We start from the raw sequence: 21,696 nt of genomic DNA on the forward strand, positions 1-21,696 counted from the left end.
GAGAAGAGACAAGACCCCAGCCTCAACCCCCGGAAGACGTATAGATTTTGCACCTTGAGAGGAGCATGTCAACCAGCGAGGGTAAGGTCCTCTATCAGAACCTGTGCTCGGCCGATGTAATCAGCGACGGAGGCGACACCCTGCTGAAGCGTCTAGAGCTGCCCGATGAGGTTCAACGAGCGAGATCAAGACGAGGAGGCGAGGGTAGAGGTGACGGCAGTCCACACTGCACGGCTGGTGTGATGCCCGATTGCCAAGGGCATAACTTCGTCAGACAATGATGCCATGAGCATAGAAAGGAGCGCCTGATCCTGACAAACCCACGGAGGACGAGCGGGATTCGGCAGTGGTAACACTCCCTTCTTGCCAGACGATATCATTGCTGGCAGACAAGGGTTTGATCCATCGATGAAACCCATTAGGTCATGCCCGTTGAGAAAATGAACAACTTGAGCCCTCCAAAATAAGAAGTTCCAATAAGTCAGTTTGAGACTGATAAAGTGACAAGCGGTGGAGAGGGTGGTGACGGTTGAAGCAACCGATGAGAGAGTAGCATTAGAAATAGTCCGTTCAGAGGAATTGACAGATCCGTCGGCCATTGGAAAGAAACCCTAGCAAACTGATACCAGATGAGAACGGTTATTGATTGTGTTAACAGTGATAATTACAAGAGTACAGATTCTAGGTATATATACAAGAGGAGACAGAGCGAGACTAGGATTGTGAATCATAAACAGACTCAAATACATGGAGTCCTAATACTAAGAAGATGACACTTTGACTATCACAGTGTAATTGAACTCAACCTTGCTTAATACCCAATTCTTTAATCGAACTTGAAAGCCAAAAGCTATAGATGGTAGTGAAGACACAACTTTATTTCCTTACTTATAGACCGTCATCACATTGTCCAATTTGTTGAGATTAATAAGAACAATAAACAAAAATAATTGCAGAAAAGTAAAGAATGCAAGATTACGTGGTTCGACAATGTGCTACGTCCACAGGAGTGAAACTAATCTTTTATTCATAGTGATGGTGATGGTGATGGTGGTGATACGTGATACAACACCTAGGGATACAACAAATGTATTTATAGGCATCTATCCCTATACAATTTGCTGATCCAAACTGCTCCACTCTTATTCATTATATATGAGACAGAATCATATATTCCTTATATGAGATAAACTCACAGTAGCCTAACTTTCACAAACAAAATTGCCATTATACAACAACATATAAAGCAAATTCATTTATAAAAAAAAAATAAAAAATAAAAAAAAAAAAAATAAAAAACCTCTACATCACTACCTGAATAAAACTATTGTAACAAACTAAGTTGATATAATTATAAATATTATCATTATGTGGACATTATTATGTAACAGTAATATTTATGCCTCCATTTATATTTTCCGTTATACATGATTTGTAATTATATGTCTTTGTAGTATGTACATAGTTGATGTTGGAATAAAATATTGAAATTATACCTTGTGTCCCTCTCTATTCTACTCTATTGCATTACACAATTTGTGGTTCCAATTCTTCCGATAATCCATTTTACCCGGGAGGGCTACGAGCTAGAATGGATAAAATACAACAGATATTACATCAAATAGAACACGAGACTATACCCTCTAAAATAAGTACACCAATTAGAAAATTTAAATAATATTATATAATAAGAATTTGTATTTATTATATGAGGAGCCACAGTGACATTCATTTGTTTAGCTTTGCCATCATACTCCACCCAAGCTTGTAGTGGTTTGCCGCTGCAGAGACTGAAGTTATGAAATTTGTTGTCCTGATAGTAGCCTGCCGATTTTGCTACAACTGATCTCAAGCCGTTGATATCAATTCCTACATGGTTGCTATCAATATCACCAAATTGAAGATTCTGGAGGGTATCGAGCTCCACTGCCACCACATGGTTGGAAGCATTGCCATAGGAGTTGGTTTCATTGAAGAGGCCAAAATATGGGTAGGGAAATGCTCCAGGAAGACCTCCTGGTGGTGTAATGGCAAAGGTAAGGCCATAGCACAAGCTGGGAATCTGGGTCACCATAGCACAGACAAAGGTGGTGGAGAAGGAGAAAGCAGAGGCGTTGGGTGAATTCTTGAAATTGATTGGCATGGGGTAAAAGGCCCGGCCTTTCTGCAACACGGTTTCATTTGTTAGCCTGAGTAAGCCATCGGGTGTGATCTCAGCTATTCCGTCGAGGCTCAGATTGGCCGACCTGAATCCATTGAATGTGAATTCAAGGTCTCCAGACGTTGCGCAGTATAGTTGAGCAGCACAGAAGGCTACCAACATTACAAGCTTCACGCACATCGTCGTTTCTTACTTCTTTGAGAAACACTTCAATTCTCAAAAACTACACAAATGCAATAATATTTGCTGAGTGACTAAATCTGTATATAAAATGAATTAATGAATCAGGACTCATCTGCAACTTGGCCAAACCAAATTAAATGACATGGACCACGTGGTCCATGCTTACTATTCACTTTCCTCGGACTTGGACTAGGTTATCAACGCCGGTCGCCCTTGTCATCCGAATGTGACTACGTTATTTCCGACAATCGTTCACTATCTTTATTTAAGATCATTTACGAAGGGATATTATGGAGTTTCATTTCCATTTACAAATTTGAGGTCAGTTAAGCTAGGCTAGCTAGTAGTTATTACCAATATATGGCTAAAACTATCATTATCCACGCAATACTTTTTCACTTTTAAAAGTGTGCTCGATTTTCCTATCTCCAAAAATTTACTTGTATAGGTTTCTTGAGATAGACCAATATATCTCGGGACCTATCTCTATGAATCTTAATGTCAAGAACATAAGAGGCATCACACATATCCTTCATATCAAAGTTCTTAGAGAGAAATTGTTTCGCATCACGAAGCATCCCCTTTGTCATTAATGACAAGTAAGATGTCATCCACATATATATCAAACAAGAAAATTAAACATACTTGACTACCACTCACCTTCTAGTATATACAATGATCTAGGGGATTTTCAACAAAACCAAATGAAGAAATTACCCCAAGGAACTTGATATACCATTGACGGGAAGATTGTTTTTAGACCGTATATGGATTTCTTAAGCTTACATACTAAATTCTCACCACCCCTAGAAGAGAAACCTTCAGGTTGTTTTATATAAACATTTTCTTCTAGATCACCATTAAGGAAAGTAGTTTTTATATCCATCTGTTGTAACTCAAGGTTGAAATGTGCAACTAAAGCCAAAATGACTCGAAGTGAATCTTTCTTTCATACAGGAGAAAAGGTCTCATTGTAATCGATTCCTTCATTTTCATTAGTAACGTAACAATCATTTTATCCTAAATAGTATCAGAATTTCACATATAAATATTACTCCCTCTGTCTCATTTTATCGGTCCTAGTTTGCTAGTTACTATTCATTGGTCAAACCAACTCTTTCTTCTTTGTTTATTTTCTTTAGTATTGTTTTACTTATTTAATTTTTAAATTTGATTTTTGTGTTTACTAGTACTTTTAGTGTAGTTTCTAAATAAATATATTTTGTATACTAATACTAAACTTAATAAATAATCTTATGAAAAATTGGATTAAAAATAACTTGAGTCAAGTCTCGTTAATCAAACCAGACATATAAAATGAGATGGAGGGAGTACAATATTGATTATAGTAACCGCTTATTTATTTGAAATTGATATTAAATTTTCTGTAATAAGTATTTTGATTTCTATCATATATAACAAACAATTATCCTAAATTCGATCCGTCTCCCAAATTAAAATCTGTGATACGGTCTCACACAAGCATAATTGGGTACCATGCTACTTGACATGGTCCATACTTACCGTGCATCTAATTGTCGGAGTTATTGTTAATGCCTCCATCAAAGAATATAGTTTTAACTCAGTTTATCTAAAGATAAGTTGGCAACTTTTATGTTTGAGCAAATAATAAAATTTCACATTTCTTTAAACTCCAAAATATTTTAATTGCACCTTGAAAATGAAACATGTTCCTGATATTAAAATTATAGAAATGGTCCTGAAATTTTTGGAACATTTTCAGTATTTTTTTTTAAATATTATTTGAACAAAAAATACTCTCCTAAAAGTTTTCATACTTCACATAGGCAATACATTATTGCTACTTAACATCGTTGACTGTCCCTTTTGGAAGTCTAGTGGTCGTCTTAGCTGTATTGTACAAGTCCTTCGTGGAGACAGGTCTCCCTTAATGAGAGGCAGAAATAGAGGGCTTGGGTGACCCGCTCTCTAATTAATCAAATCAACTAACAACTATCAGGTATCAGCTAACAGTTATTTATTAAACACGGCTTATATATATTCGTATTCGTTAATTATTCCAATTTCAAGTTTTATTCGTATTCAATTCGACTACCTTATTCGAATATATTCGATTTGATTCAATTCAAATATTCTAATTGAATTTGAATTGGCTAACTTGAATTTTTTTTTAAGTTTTAATATAAAATAAAAAATATATACAAGCAAACCTTCTTCGTCTCCAACCTAGAGAATAAGAACCTCTTTTGTCTTTTGGCGGAGATGAATTTGTCTCTAGGATGGAGACGAAGAAATATTCTTTTTCTCCGGCCTAGACCCGAAGAACCTTCTTTGTTTCCGGTGGACTGTAGGTTTTTTTTTTTTTTTTTTTTTTTTTTTGTAATTTTATTTCATTTAAAGTATTAAAATAAATTACAAATTAAAATTTTAATAAGGTAACTGTCACATCAACAAATACTGGGTAAACATATTATTTTAAACTCAATTGCATTATTTTGCATTGTTCAGTTACAAATTTTTTTTATAAATTGAATGGCTCAATTGCAATATTAGTAACTCGATAGCCTATTTGATCAATTATTCATTTTAAATTAAACCATTGAAAAGTAAACACATTTTTTAATTATAAAAGAGTTAATTCCAGCAATAGTCCTCCGACTATAGTGATTTTCCAAAATTAGTCCCTGACTTTTAATTTGGACACTTTAGGTCCCTTGACTTTCAATTTCTTTCCAATTGAGGTCCTTTCGTTAGAATACGGTTCATTAGATTTTAAATGAAGGGGTAAACTCGTCCTTTCGCCTGCCTATGCATTATTATTTGTATTTCTCCCTTTGTATTTCGCTGTTATACCTTGTAAACATCTCAATAATAGAGGAACGCACATACGAGTAGTCAGCAAATGGGAAACGACGAGGAACATTTTAGGGTTTCAACTAAGATTATCTTCATATATATCGCGTATATAATGGAGAAATACTAAGAATAATACATAGGCAGGTGAAATGATGAGTTTACCCCTTCATTTAAAATTCAATTAACCGTATTCTGACGAAAGGACCTCAATTGAAAAGAAATTGAAAATCAAGGGACCTAAAGTGTCCAAATTAAAAGTCAAGGACTAATTTTGGAAAATCAATATAGTCGGAGGACCATTGCTGGAATTAACTCATTATAAAAACAGCGCCAAAGTGTTTTGAGTCAATTTTTCTAAATTTTTGAAAACAACGTGTCCGAAAAAAAAAAGGAAAAAAAAAAAAAAAAAACTCTCCTAAAAACTTCCGTGAATCATAAGTAATAGACTAATAGGTCGCTTACAATCGTTGGCTGTCCCGCCTGTCCGTATTAGAAGTTTAGTGGTCTCAGTTGTACTGTCCAAGTCCTACATGGTCCCAGGTGAAAAGTCCTGAAGGGATATTATTGACTTTCATTTCATTTCAGTTACAACTTCGTGCCCCTTCTGATTAGGGATGGCAATTCAATCCGCACTTAATGGATTTTCTGTATCTCCGTTCCTACGGGTTTTAAAATATCCGTATAATTTGAGTAATAGATACGGGTATAGGAGAATTTTGTATACCCGTGTGGGTATGGGGAAGGTATCTCGTCCCGCACCCGCAGCCACACTTATATATATTGTTATTAGTATTCATTGATTATATAAATTTATGTATATTTTATAATTAAAAATGCATAATGAATTAAACTTCTTAGTTTGTTGTATATTAAATTTGAATAGGAAGAACACAAATAACATAATGAGTAAACACTTAATAAAATTAACACAATTTTAGTTCCAATTTAAGGACTAACTTCATTGGCTCTCATTAAATTTTAGAGTTATGTTCAAACTTATAAAAAAAATTCATGTGATAATTAGAAATGTAGTATAAATTTTTTTATTAGGTTTAAGTATAATATTAATAATTAGAGTTGCGGGTTGAGTATTGCCCGCACCCGCAAAATTCCTGTAAGAGCAGGTATGGGGTAGGAATTTCATTACCCACGCGGGTGCAGGCGCGGGTGCCGGGAGTGAGTTGGAATGCGGGGACGGGAGCGGGGGATATATACCCCGCACCCACCCCACCCCATTGCCATTCCTACTTGTGACTTGTGAGCTCTACTTCCGAAAGGATGAACAGTGGACTGGCCATCTACAAAATAAAATAAGTCTTATTGTTTTGAAGGAAAAAAAAAACATGAAATCTAATTATGAGAAAGATAAAAACTGATTTCAATATATAGTTTGCTTTCTTAGGACAATTTTTGAATGATTAATATTTGATGCACTGTCAGTGTATAGATGTTGGAAAAATAGCATTAAAATGGCATAAAATGACACATTAAGTGGCTATTTTGTGGTACAATTATCAGTGGGATCCACTTCCGATTTGGGTCGGGTCAAAGTGGATTCGGGTTCTTCGTAGTGAGACGAAGAGATTGATATATTGTACGCTCAAAACGGATAATGGGTGAATGAGATATTGATTCTCAAAGTAGACCCATTGAGTTGGAAAAATGTAAGGGAAAAGTGAGCTGTCCCACATTGATTTGGAAAGAGGATTTCACCCCCCTTTTATACAAGAGCTTTTTTAGAGCTTGTAGAATTGTATAGCATAGAGGCTCTGTCGCGGGGGGGGGGGGGGGGGGGGGGGGGTGCAAATCAGATTCCAACTAGACGAGATTGCAAAAGGCTTGATTCAAGCCCGAGCTCGTACATCCCGAAAGTAACTGAGCAAAAGGCTTGATTCAAGCCCGAGCTCGTACATCCCGAAAGTAACTGAGCTGAAACTTTCCAACACTATATGGCCACACCACGAGAGATCACCCGAGATCAAGGCTTGATCTCTCGTGCGCTGTCATGAGGTTACACGAGAGTCAACTTTCGTACATCCCGAAAGTAACTGAGCTGAAACTTTCCAACACTATATGGCCACACCACGAGAGATCACCCGAGATCAAGACTTGATCTCTCGTGCGCTGTCATGAGGTTACACGAGAGTCAACTTTCGTACATCCCGAAAGTAACTGAGCATCCCGAAAGTAACTGAGCTGAAACTTTCCAACACTATATGGCCACACCACGAGAGATCACCCGAGATCAAGACTTGATCTCTCGTGCGCTGTCATGAGGTTACACGAGAGTCAACTTTCGTACATCCCGAAAGTAACTGAGCATCCCGAAAGTAACTGAGCTGAAACTTTCCAACACTATATGGCCACACCACGAGAGATCACCCGAGATCAAGACTTGATCTCTCGTGCACTGTCATGAGGTTACACGAGAGTCAACTTTCGTACATCCCGAAAGTAACTGAGCTGAAACTTTCCAACACTATATGGCCACACCACGAGAGATCACCCGAGATCAAGACTTGATCTCTCGTGCGCTGTCATGAGGTTACACGAGAGTCAACTTTCGTACATCCCGAAAGTAACTGAGCTGAAACAGCGCGGACCATTCGTTGGTTCTGGACTGTTATAGGATTAATCTTGTATTAATTCCACCTTTTGAATTTTGAGTTAAATCTCAATAATGGTGGCTGTTTCAGGTGTTACAAATCGTGGATTAAATGCTAAACTAAATGCTATTGATTCCTCACCTCCTATATAAGAAGGGGTGTAGCAGCAGTGTTTCGACACAGACTGAAAACAACACACACAACACTGAAATTCTGTTTTCCCAGCTCCAAAATCTCTGCTCCTACTCCCTTCTTGTAGCTGTGTTCGTCCCATGCTCTTGTTCGCCGGGTTCGTTCGTTTGGGTGCTCAAACGTCGAACCGTTGTACGTTTTATCCTGGGAAGCCTAGGCCACAACGCTCCTAGCACTTTTGGGAGGTGGCAAATAAGGTTTTAAGGAAAGACAGGCACTTTGCCTAACTCGTACATTTCTTTCTTCCTCTCCTTCTTTCTTGTTTTGGATTATGCTTTTAAGCAAAAATCCGTTCTCTCTCTTTTGATATATTAGTTGGATTGGACTTATAATCCGAGGATTATTAGTTTCAATTTTGGTTAATATATATTGGTATATCTTTTTCGTAGATATACATGTATATATAACCTTCGGATCCGTTTATATATATTTGTGTGTGTATATATATTTCGGGTAAATATCCAATAATATTTTATATACTTGTGTATGTATATATAAATATTATTTTTGGGATATTAAATCGATTGTGGTTCATTATCTCCAACAATAGATGCTATACACTGGTACTAAAGGAGAATGTGTCGTATCAGTAAAAACAAAAACAAAAAACAAAAAAAAAGGTTAGTATTGAAGGTTCCTTTCTTTCAAAATATTATTACTTTCTAAATTATTAAAATTTTATTAAGAAACTCTTTATTTCTAATTAATTAATAACAAAATCTATCTAATTTCCTAAACATATTTATTACTTATTATTACCTATCTAATTTTCTAAACATATTTATTACTTATATAATAATTTAAACGGTTCATTCATATTATAACAAAAAATTATCTACCATAAGCATTATTTCTACTACAATGAATAAATTGATTAGCATTCTCAACCATAAACATTATTCACACGGTACATTGGTGTTTTATATCTATTTTATTCAATATATATTACTTTTTAAATTATTATATTTGTAAAATATAATATTTTCTAAATTATTATATTATAATTAATTATTCTTTATTTTTAATTAACAAAAGCTATTTAATTTCCTATATCTATCTAAACCCCTAAATCTATTTAAATTCCTGAACTCCTAAATTTAATTACAACTTTAGTCACTACTAGAAACTACTAGTATTTGTCCCGTGCGATGCACGGGAAATATGTTATAAAAATATACCATATATGGGGTTTATTCATACATAAATAAAATGTATTTCGTATAAAAATCAACAAAGATTACGTAATACAAATAACCATCTATAGATTTATTTGAGGCACTCCAAACGTCAGTGTAGACTAATTGTAAAGGTTTTGAACTGACTAGGGAATTTTCTAGGAATGGCAATTTATGGCTTTTATTAATATGACAAGATGAACAACTAAAATTATCAATAACGGAAGACCAGAAATTTAGATTGTTGCATTTTGATAACTTTTTGAGAGTGATATTTGATGGGTGGCCAAAGCGATGATGCCAGGATATCAGGGATGATTGAACTGCAACATTTATTTGTGGTTTTGAAACGATTGGAGCATACTACACGTCATGGACGTTCTCCCCCCGTAGAAACGACACCCCCGTGGCCAGATCCTTCACCAAAAAATATGTTGGAAAAAATTCAACAGAAACTTGATTAGACTTACATAATTTGGAAACAGAGACTAGATCACTTTGTAACTTAGGCACACATAGGACATCAGTCAAGGATAAAGAACGAGTAGAGGTAGGAAGGCTAGTATGACCAATATGAGAAATGCTAAGAGTTTTACCATCACCGAGGCTGATTTCATCAGGACCCCCGTAGTCTGTGAAACCATGCAATGTGGAGGTGTTGGATGTAGCATGGTGTGAAGCTCCAGTGTCGAACATCCATTGCGATGTTGTCATAGGTGAAGAAGTGGTCGTGTTAGCCACTAGCGAATGATTCCGAGAGGTTTGGGAATCATTTAACTGGAGGTTGTTTTCTCGTAGGAGTGTAGCGAGCTTCCTACAGTATTTAATATCATGGCCTGGAATCTCACAAAAATTGCAGAATCTTCCTTGACGATAAGTAGAGTTATTTCCCCGACGAGATGAGCCACCCTGATTGTTTCGATAGCTTACATTATGATCCCGAGATGGTCCTGTAGACATTGGTGATCTCCCAGTCGACGGGCCCTTAGGTGTTTGCTTCTGAGTGGCATTTGCTGTGGCCAATAATAATTGTTGATCAACAGAGTGTTTCAGTGATCGTTCGTAATCTGTGAGAATGTCATGAAGCTCTGCAAAGGTGATAGGAGTTGCACGTACTCGAATAGCTGTCAGGATTGGATGAAAATCATCACCCAATTGAGTTATGAAACTAATGACCAAATCTTCTTCACTGATGGGGCTTTGAGCTAAAGCAAGGTCATCTGCAATACTTTTCATATCTTGTAAAAAATCAACTACAGAGCGAGATCCCTTTGGGTTTCTAGCCAATTTGGCTTTTAGGGAGATTATACGCCCTTTGGATGCATTAGCGTAGCTGGAAACCAACCGAGACCATGCATCAGCAGCAGTGGTGGCAAAGGAAATAATAGGTTGGATAGTCTCGCACAACTGCCAAGTAAATCACTCACAAGTACCTGGTCTTGGCGAAACCAAATTGTATAGCAAGGATTTGGATTTGTATGAGCAGCATCTAAAAACTCAGCCGGTGCTTTGAGCGTTCCGTTAACATAGCCAAGAAGACCAAGGCCGATGAGTGTAGAATGAACTTGACGGCGCCATACCGGAAAGTTGATGGCAGTAAGCCGAATAGGAAAGTGAGTAGGGGTAGACAATTGAATGATATGAGTGGTTTCTGTGATGGCCATTAGAGTAACAATAAATTTTTTAAAAAAAAATTTGGAGAACTCGTAGGAGTATGAAGAGGCTCTTGATACCATATAGAATGTGAAAGATAATGTGTATTCAAGCATAAACATGTACACGTATATATACTGTACATGGAAGAGAAAATAATTAACATAAAAGTCTTAGTCTAAATGAGAATAAATATAACAAAAATAAACTAAAACAATGCATAGAATACTACTGCTTAACATCTTTTACATTAAAAAACACTACTTGGCATTCTATATTACATTATTTAAATAACAAAATATTAAATATTACATTAAATATTTCATGCTAAACAACATTAGTGGTGGACGTACTAACATTGTAAAATATGGGTAATTAAGTTAAATTGATATAGTAATATATGGATAATTTTGCGATGCACGAACTTGTGGAGACTTTTGCCTTGCACATACTGTCCACAATAAATCTAACAACTAATTCATACAACTCAATAGTCTAGTTGTTATTGGATTTTTTTTGGGCTATTTTATTTTATAATAATAATAAGGATAGAGATAATAATTGTAACAATAATTGCTCACCAAATCATATAGCTATATTATAGTTAAAAAATGTTTTACCCGTGCTTTTACATTAAAAAACACTACTTGGCATTTTATATTACATTATTTAAATAACAAAATATTAAATATATTATTAAATACTTCATGCTAAACAACGTTAGTGGTGGACGTACTAACATTGTAAAATATGGATAATTAAGTTAAATTGATATAGTAACATATGGGTAATTTTGCGATGCACGGACTTGTGGAGACTTTTTGCCATGCACATACTATCCAATAAATCTAACAACTACTTCATACAACTCAATAGTCTATTTGTTATTGGATTTTTGTTTGGGCTATTTTATTTTATAATAATAATAAGGATATAGAGATAATAATTATAACAATAATTGCTCACCAAAATAATAATTGTAATAATAATTGTTCACCAAACCATATAGCTATATTATAGTTGAGACTTAAGATTGCAACCTCTTGTAATAATATATATTCATCAAATCCAAACTTTCTCTGTCATAAGAACCTAATCTGTCAATCTTAAGAATCTTCATCAGTATTCCATTATTAAAGAATTCGATCTCTTCGGTAAGTTGTTTTTTTTATATCTATTTTTTATTGTTAAAATTCTCAAGTAACCTTTTGTTTTGTTTTTTGTTTGTTTGTTTTTTTTTTTTAATAATTTTAAACTCAAAAGGCTATACTTTTGGATATAAAATGAAAAAAGTTATGTTGAGTTTCTAACTTGATTTATGAGTTTTTTGCGAACTTGATGAGAACAATTGAAACGTAAGAAATGTGGTTAGTTTTATGTTTCATCCTCTTATATATATATATATATATATATATATATATATATATATATATATATGTTGGGAAATTGGTCAGAATATGTCGTAGATCTAGGCTACTGTTTATATAGGCTGAGTATAGAAGAAATCCTGAATCAATCGGTGACGTGCGCAAGACACTACCTTAAAAGCAAATATTGCCCGGAGACGGTAACAATCTTGCCGGTTGCTTTCGACCAGTTAACACCGAAGCTCAGGATTGCAAAAGAGAAGAAGAGAAGAATATATTGAGCGTTTAGAGCTCAGGGAGGAGCAGGGTATTTATAGCTATAGAATTACCTGCTCCTCCTCTCTTAGCCATTAAATTTCCACTAAAATAGGGGAGTGGTGGAGAGGACCACATTTGTAGGAGTTAAACCTCACTCCACAATTTATTGTGGATGGAAATAATTCACACTTATTTGGGTGTTATTCCCAACATCCCCCACACACTCAACAAGTGTGAATGCAGTCGATGTCTGAGCGGAAGTGAGCGCTGACTTTAATGCCAGTGGTTTAAACCTTGAACTGACACGTAGTGACTTGAGTAACTTTCTCCTTAGTAGTGAATTGAATCTTGAACTAGCAAATGAGAGGTAGTTTTGAACTCATGTGCACACATCAGCACCCATTATGCAGGTTCTTCGGAAGTCAAACTCTTTGACTTGTGGTCTACCTCTGTGTAGACCCTAGCTTAGAACATCTCATGTTCAGTTGCTTTATGAGTACGTAAGCTTGGCCTACTTTGTTGATTTTAAGCTCATTTCCTTCGACGTATCGAGGACGGCCTTTCTATTTAGTCCTTTAGCGAGAGGATCTGCTATTCTTCTCAGGCTCCATATACTCTAATGTGAGTGCTCCAGTCGTAATCAACTGTCTTACAGACTCATGTATGACCGTAATGTGCCTTCTTTGTGAGTTACAGTGTATGGGCATAGACGGTGTAGCACACCCCCACCATGGCACGTCTGCCAGTAGGTCTCTCAGCCACTCGGCTTTTTGCCCAACTAGATCAAGAAGTATAAATTCATTCTCCATTGTTGATCTAGCTTATACAAGTCTGTTATATCTATCTTAATATAGACTTCCACCATGTCTAAGTCTATTTCACCATAGACTTTTAACTCTGACAAGTCTAATCACATTATAGTTTTTTATGTCTTGTCAAGTCCATCTCAATATAGACTTTTAACTCTATCAAGTCTATCTCAGTATAGACCACCATTAAAGGCTTATAGAGTAGTTAAGTACATAAATCAGTTGTAAGTCTTTTCTTTCTATCATAGGCATTGTTCTTTGCAATGTAAACTACAGTTTGTGAATCACAATGTATATGTAGTGAAGGTGTTAGCTAGACACCCCCAAAACTCCACGTTTATCAACATATTTCTTAGCCACTCAGCTTCTTGGGATAACCCCATTATCTTTCATAAGAGGCGGTTAACCATTTTCTACTCAAGTTAGGGATCTCTTTAGGTTTACCTCAACATAGACCATCCCAATTGAGTATAAGTCGCCAAGAGCATTTTGTACTCATGTCATTATGCGGTGAATTCATTAGGTTTGTCTCAACAAAACCACCCTTTCTCAAAGAGTTATGAATTCATTAAGAGCTGTAGCTCAACCTCACAAGTACACACACTGTCGAAATGACCAACTAGTGTACTATTTTGTAACTCTTTTCATGGCTTCGCTTGACCACAGAAGTGGGATCCACCACGAATTCATTACCACTTGGACTTTAAGTCCTTCCAATGAGTCAGCGACTAATCCTCATAATTAGCCCTCAAGTAAGTTGATTCTCTTGACCAAACTTACATGCACTTTGACGAGTACTTTGTTTACTCGTAAATAATCCCTTGATATTTTCATGTTTAACATGAAACATTCTCTTTCATCATTATTCTCAATACCACAGAGAAACTTCTGATGAGAATATAAGGAGTTTATTACCCCCACAATGCAACACTTACAAATATTTGTTGTCAAATGTATTTGATCTCTTACCCAGACTGATCTTTGGTGCCCAACATTAGCTCCTTTGTAGACTGAGTTTTGCCGATTTGCTTTGTGGAGCATTATAGAAGCTTCGCACTCTGCCTGATACATGCTCAACAGTTGAATATATTTCAACAAACTTGGTTATCTCAATTGATCACAATTACCCTTTAATTAGGAATTATAGGTATTTCAATATGACTCAAGCAAGAGTTTAAATAATATATATATACAAACACTCATTGTTAGTAAGCCATAGAAATAATGTTGTCTACATGCTACATCAAGTTGAACAACATAATCACAAATTTCACATCATATTCTTATAAGAAATTAATGTTATACACAAGGAATATGTTCGAGCTCATATTTATTCGGAAATATCTCTCAACAATGAGACTTTAGAGTTGTCACTTGCACAACTTTCCATTCCCTTGAGAAAATTAAAACTCATATAAAGCCTTCATAAGATGCAGATCAATATTACTATTGCAGTACTTCAACAATTTCTATTGCAAGGCTTTGATTAACAACATATGAGAGTCAACCTCATTTCAGGTGAAGATCAAGTGGTGCTCTAACTAGCCTGCATGATCAACACCATACTTCTTAAATCTCCCAGGTCGAGTGGTGAAACCGAAGTTTTCTTAAAAACCATCTTCCTAGACAGAGTATTCAAGAACAATGACTTTTCCATGCTACCACCATAAATGTGAGTAAAGCCTTTGAAATTAAACTCAGTACACAATTTAAATATTTAAGATTATGTGACTGTAATATAGTATATATCTCATCAAATAGTGCAATGTTTGTAACATATCCACAATAATAACACATAATGTTGTAAATTGACATGTGCATAAGTACACAATTTATAGACTTTATATCATATTGATGATTTAATCACTTAGCAGTAGTGTTAAATCATCACTTCTAACACAACAAATTCATAAAGCTCATACATGTGAATAATAACAATTCACTTATCTTCGTGTACACCGCTGTTAATTTTCTATATAATATTCAAAGCACTCACTATACAAAATATGGAATGGTGATTTCTAAAATGCTTGTCACAATATATATTTCACGTTTAACATGCTCTCAAAAGATAATAATCAATTGAATGCAAAGATATAGGAAAACCATCTTCTAAATTATGTCATTATGATAATTTTAAGGGACATGGTCAATGCCAATAATATATGACTACTAATGCTCAAGACAATCATTTGCATATGATAGTATATTATCATATAAGTATGCATGTGCCATATTAAAATATGAGGAGGCAAATCTCATTGGCAAGACTGAGCTATGCAAAGAGTATACATGAATAATGACTCTTCAACTCCATGCTACAAACAAATTGCAACCAAAGACTGATATATATACTTATTAAATCTTTATACAAATAATTTTAGTACATGATTCAAATCTTTAAAACCATGTGACAAAGATATATAATTATATATGCATCTCATATTCAATTTGAAGGAACAAATAGCCCCCACTAATAAATTAATCATGCATCACTTAAATTTATGTTTCCCAGTTATCTAACGCATAATCACTTTTTGATCTCATTTTGTGAAGAACATCATATATAACATTTTCGAACAACTCTAAATCCAAGAAACACATGCCTACACATAGACATAACAATATGCATGAGATATTGATCATCAAGATTAACCATTTATATATCTTGGATGTTAAGAGTGAGAGAGCATGTTTAAGTAATATAATGATCTTGCTATTTCAATTCTTCAAGACCAATATGCTATAAAAGATAATTATGAGATATATCATCATCGTAACTATAACTGCTTACACTTTAAATTCAAGAGCACAAGATTTAATAATGACTAAGTCATAATATATACAGAATATTAATAATTTTGTGTGCTGAAAAGCATGTAGCTAATTATCTCTTAGTTATGTCAATCCTCATGTTGTGCACACTGAAGAGAACGAACCAAAAGATGAAATATAATGTGGTGATGACGCATGAAAATATTTCTAACACCCATTAAAAGAATTAACACACACACATGTATTAAAGAAATAATACTTAGCTCAGAGTTCGACAGACTTGAAGTGGATCATCATCTTAATCGCCTACCCGCAGTAGTTCAGACCGGTGAGAGGTTCGAGCTTGGCGAGGTCAGAGGAGGTTTAGATCCGAAGGTCGACATGATAACTTAAGCACATATATTTGCTTTTAACTGTTGGGAAATTGGTTAGAATATGTCGTAGATCTAGGCTACTGTTTATATAGGCTGAGTATAGAAGAAATCCTGAATCAATCGGTGACGTGCGCAAGACACTACCTTAAAAGCAAATATTGCCCGGAGACGGTAACAGTCTTGCCGGTTGCTTTCGACCAGTTAACACCGAAGCTCAGGATTGCAAAAGAGAAGAAGAGAAGAATATATTGAGCGTTTAGAGCTCAGGGAGGAGCAGGGTATTTATAGCTATAGAATTACCTGCTCCTCCTCTCTTAGCCATTAAATTTCCACTAAAATAGGGGAGTGGTGGAGAGGACCACATTTGTAGGAGTTAAACCTCACTCCACAATTTATTGTGGATGGAAATAATTCACACTTATTTGGGTGTTATTCCCAACAATATATATATATTTACAATTACAATTTGTTTTGTAGTTTAGAACAATAATGCGACCAATAATAGAAATGACTCTTACTTTAAAATATGTACAAGAGAAAGCCTCTATAGTATATCATCCCTAAACTTTTCAAAAAGTAGAATTGTATATATATTATTGCAAATTTGTATCCCTTTTTCAGTGTAGGACAAAGAGTACTTAAAAATAATTCTCAATTCTAATTTTTCAACTCAAATGATTATTGAGAACTAATTTTTTCAACATAAAAAGAGAGAGAGATATCACATGCAGCCTACATAAAATTAATCTTTTTACACATTGATCCTAGATAAGTTAACATATACATGCATTTTTAATTAACGACCTTCAGAAAGAATTGAGTTTGCGACTGAGGAACCACATTGTTGACCCAACACAACAATATCATCCATCCTTCCACTTTGGGTAACTGTTAGGCCTCCCACGGAGAGACTAAGAGATGACAAGTTTGGTGGTGAAATAGAGCCCTCTAAGTATGAAAGCACTTGCCTCATAGTTGGCCTTGACATTGGGTCCAAAAGAGAACATAAGAACCCAAGCTTTAGAACCAAATCTACTTCATTTTCCACATAATTCCCTCCTAACTTATGATCAATCGCACGAACAATTTCACCTTTACTCCACCAAAAAAACACCCATTCTATCAAAGTTTGATCGTCATATGGCGCTTTTGACTCGATTGGCCTTCTCCCGCAAGCAACTTCAAGCAAGAACGCTCCAAAAGCAAAAACATCAGTGCTAGTTGTGGTCTTGCCTGTTCTGACATGCTCTGGTGCAATGTAGCCTAGAGTTCCGGCTGCATAAGTAGTTTGAGGATTAGCACCATGACCATAATACCTTGCTAGGCCGAAATCTCCTAATCTTCCATTCATTTCGCCATCTAACATGACATTACTAGCCTTTATGTCCCGATGGATCACCACTTGCTCCCATCCTTCGTGTAGATAAAAGAGCGCGGATGCCACTCCTTTGATGACATGAAATCTTTGTTCCCAACTAAGAGAGCATTTCGGGTTGTCGAACAAATAGCTGTCTAGACTTCCGTTAGGCATGAATTCATAAACTAAAAGCAACTCGCCTTGATGCCTGCAGTAACCAAGAAGAGGAACTAAATTCCTATGGCACAATCTCCCTAAACTAACAATTTCAGCCTTGAAAGCCTTCAATCCCTGCCGTGTATCATGACAGACTCTCTTGATAGCAACTTGCCGTTTCGAATTAGCCACAATGCCTCTATACACTCTGCCAAAACCCCCTGTACCCAAAAGCTCATTTTCTGAGAATCTTTTGGTGGCAGTGCACAATTCCTTATACTTGAACCTGTGAGGTCCATACTCAAGTTCCCATTCTTCATGAGACTCTGCAAATTTCCTCTTCCTTAATACATAATACACCACACCTGAGCTGATTATTACAAGCAAAACTATTGGCAAACCAATCTCCAAGAAAGTCTGTTTCCATTTGGGCTCAATAACACGCGGGAGCTCTGGGAAGTGAGATGGATCAAGCTCTTGTGCTTTTCCATTCATTTTGAAGCTCCACCCGAGAACATAATGGGTGGTTAGTACCGCACCCGTGGATGCTGAGAAGCCGATAGACGCAGTTTCGGATATAGCCGGTGAAAGGTCATATGGCAAAGACAAAATTGGCTTTTTTGGTTTGGCCATATACAAGGGAGCCAGTGTGACATTCATTTGCTTAGCCCTGCCATCATATTCTACCCAAACTTGGATTGGCTTGCCACTAGAAAGACTCAAGTTATGAAACAAATTACCATTCTTGTAATCATAGTACCCTGCTGGCTCTGATAGTATGGATTTCAGACCATTTATGTCAATCCCAACATGATTGTCATTCACATCATCGAACTCGCCGCTCTGGTGGGAATCCAGCTCCACTGCCACCACATGGTTAGTGGCGTTGCCGTTGTTGGTGTAGTTGAAGAGGCCAAGGTACGAGCCCCGGAGCGCCCCCGGGAGGCCTCCCGGGGGCACAATCGCGAAGGCCAATCCATGGCCTGTTACACTAGCAGACTTGGGCACTATGGCAATCACAAAAGTGGTGGAGAACGAGGAAGCTGAACCATTTGATGAATTCTTGAAACGGATAGGTAGGGGGTAGAAGGCTCGACCGTCCTCGAGTTTCGTGTCGTTTGTTAGCTGCAACAGGCCATTGGACTTGATCTCTGCTAGTCCATCCAGGCTGAGATTGGCAGATTGGAAGCCATTGTAGGTGAACCCAAAGTCTTGTGATGATACTGCAAAGCATTGTAGAGCTGCAGATATCACTACGCATAATACGAGCTTGAGAAACATTAACATTTTCTGTTGTTCTATTCTTGTATGAATAGTCGCTCTTATGAATGGATATGAACCTGATACATAAAGGGAGTTTTATTCCATTTTCCCTACTGTGAACACTTGGTATGGAAAGTAAACCCCACCGAAGACTAGAACATAATTTGAGAGTTCGTGATCCATTATTGCCCACCTCGAATGGCTATAAGTTCTCAAAACTTGTTAGTGGTTTAGATAATTTCCACAAGGTTAATGATGAAAGTATGGTTTGGGTCGGCCACGTACAGCGCTTTCCATAAGTAGGGCCAATATATTCTTTCGTTATAATTTATAAACGTGTAAAAGCTTTGAAAATTAAATTCTAAATTTGTACAAAAACGTGATGGGGTGTTTTGGTTTATGTTTGGTAGCAGCATAGCGTTTATTTAAGAGTTTATATCTTGCTCTTAGGGTTGGGGTTCAACATTTTTTAGAAGAAGAGTTTATATCTTATTTTAAACTATAAATAAATTATAAGCACTACTTCACAACTATTAACCTTCAAATCTATTTAGCAAAAAAAAAAACTTCAAATCCACCATATTTTTTGTCACTTAACAAAATATCTACATGTGTATTCATAAGAATCTCACGTAACTTAAGAATATGGGAAAATGTTTCTTATGAATGCTACTAAGAGTACACTAAGATTAAAAGGTGAGAATTTCACATTTCATACTCTAAGCTCACATTCCCTTAGACCACATAAGAGAAATGATATTACAATATTTACATTTCTAAGGTTATTGAGATAACTTGAATCAGCCCATCCACTAATAAAAATTACCTAGACATGGCAAGGGGTGAGGTGCGGCACCGAAGTATACTCCTTGTCTGCAAAACCTCGTTTCGTTCACTGATCTCCAACCATGTATCCATATTTGGACTTCTACAACGAACCTGAGGCCGAGGAAGGCAGCTACGGTCGCGTCTGAGTTCTCTGATGGACCTTAATCAGACATGGAGTGTGTGGCAGCAGCAGTACGTGAAGTAGCGGCAAATTATATCGTGCACTACGTCGCATATAGCAATGTGCGTTCAGGTACAAAACGCGCGTTTCATGCTGATGTCATGTTGACCTCACTCCATCCATCTGAACAGACCAAATCTCATTATGTGTATTCAGTTAAAATTTTATGTGTATTGTGTTATGAGTTTATGTGTATTCAGTTAAGAGTTTATGTGTATTATGTTAACCAAACTCTATTATGTGTATTCAGTTAAAAGTTTATGTGTATTGTGTTATGAGTTTATGTGAATTCAGTTAAGATTTTATTTGTGTATTCAGTTAAGAGTTTGTGTGTATTATGTTATAGTTTATGTGCATTATGTTAAGAGTTTATGTGTATTCTGTTATGAGTTTATGTGTATTCTGTTATGAGTTTATGTGCATTCGAAACAGAAGATTTTATTTTTTTAACAACTTAACAAAACAACATCATTTTGGGAGGCACGAGACACACATTGTTATGTGCGACCTGGTGCACGGTATAACGATTGTGAAGTAGCTTTGGTAGTTGCAATACTTGGAGCAAGAAGTGGGCTACAATTTTAACATTATGGGTTTCATTCCTTTACTATAAATAGATTGTATTACAAGCATTTCTAATACAATGAGAATAAACATTCTTATTCCTTTTTTTCTCTTCTCGAATTAGAGTTAATTTCCAAAATGGTCATCCGACCTAAAATGGTCCTCCGACTATGTTCTTTTCTTAAATTGATTCTTTGACTTTTAATTGCACCCAAAGTAGTCCTCCGACTATTGAATTTTAAGCTAAAATGGTACTCCATTAGTTTTGGTGTTAAGTGGGTGTTAAAATGAGGGGTAAAACTGGTAATTTCGAGTTTTCACTATAGTCAAAAGACTACTTTGGGTGCAATTAAAAGTCAAATGACCAATTTGAGAAAAGGTCATAGTCAGAGAACTATTTTAGGAATTTTATCTTTATAGTTCAAACATGATTTGTACTCATTTTGATTAAAAGGGGTTGATCTTGTACTTATTTTCATTTTCTAAATAAACAATCTTTTTACTTTAATTGTTAGTTAGAAAATTAATTTTTTTTAAAATAACTTAGAATAATAATTTTGATTATTAGCCTAGTACTTATATATAGTTGTACAAACTAACATTAACTTTGGATTAACTATTTATTATTCAGGAATGCTTGACATTATGTATTTCGATTTTGATTTTCTATGATCATAAATAGGCATACATATAATGACAAAACTATTGTGAAAAAGTACAACCAAATGGACAACAGACATAAACCATTGCTTATTTAAAAAAAAAAAAAAAAAAAAAAAAAAAAAGACAACAGTTAAATACAAACGGATAAGAAAGATAATAAAAAAATCATTGTCTATTACAAAAATAGAATATTGATTTATAGGGGAAGAACCAAAAATGTTGGTCAATGGAGGTGAAAAATAAAAAAAAAAATAAAAAAAAACTTCAAAACATGATAAAAGAATATTTATAAT

General features: G+C 35.5%; 1 protein-coding gene across 1 annotated transcript; it reads right to left on the bottom strand.

Annotated features, from left to right (window-relative positions):
- Window positions 1–17,072: 17,072 nt before the first annotated feature.
- On the bottom strand, window positions 17,073–19,425 carry LOC109157989 (L-type lectin-domain containing receptor kinase IV.1-like). Its single transcript, XM_019305800.1, has one exon. The coding sequence runs from the start codon at window positions 19,189–19,191 to the stop codon at window positions 17,188–17,190; it is 2,004 nt and encodes a 667-aa protein (XP_019161345.1). The 5' UTR covers window positions 19,192–19,425; the 3' UTR covers window positions 17,073–17,187.
- Window positions 19,426–21,696: the final 2,271 nt, after the last annotated feature.

The sequence above is a fragment of the Ipomoea nil genome, unplaced genomic scaffold, assembly GCF_001879475.1.
Source record: "Ipomoea nil cultivar Tokyo-kokei standard unplaced genomic scaffold, Asagao_1.1 scaffold2805, whole genome shotgun sequence".
In the NCBI taxonomy this organism is placed as follows: Eukaryota; Viridiplantae; Streptophyta; class Magnoliopsida; order Solanales; family Convolvulaceae; genus Ipomoea; species Ipomoea nil.

What these genes read in the sequence shown, in the direction of transcription:
- LOC109157989 (XM_019305800.1), bottom strand. Translation starts at nt 19,191, where the DNA reads ATGTTAATGTTTCTCAAGCTCGTATTATGCGTAGTGATATCTGCAGCT.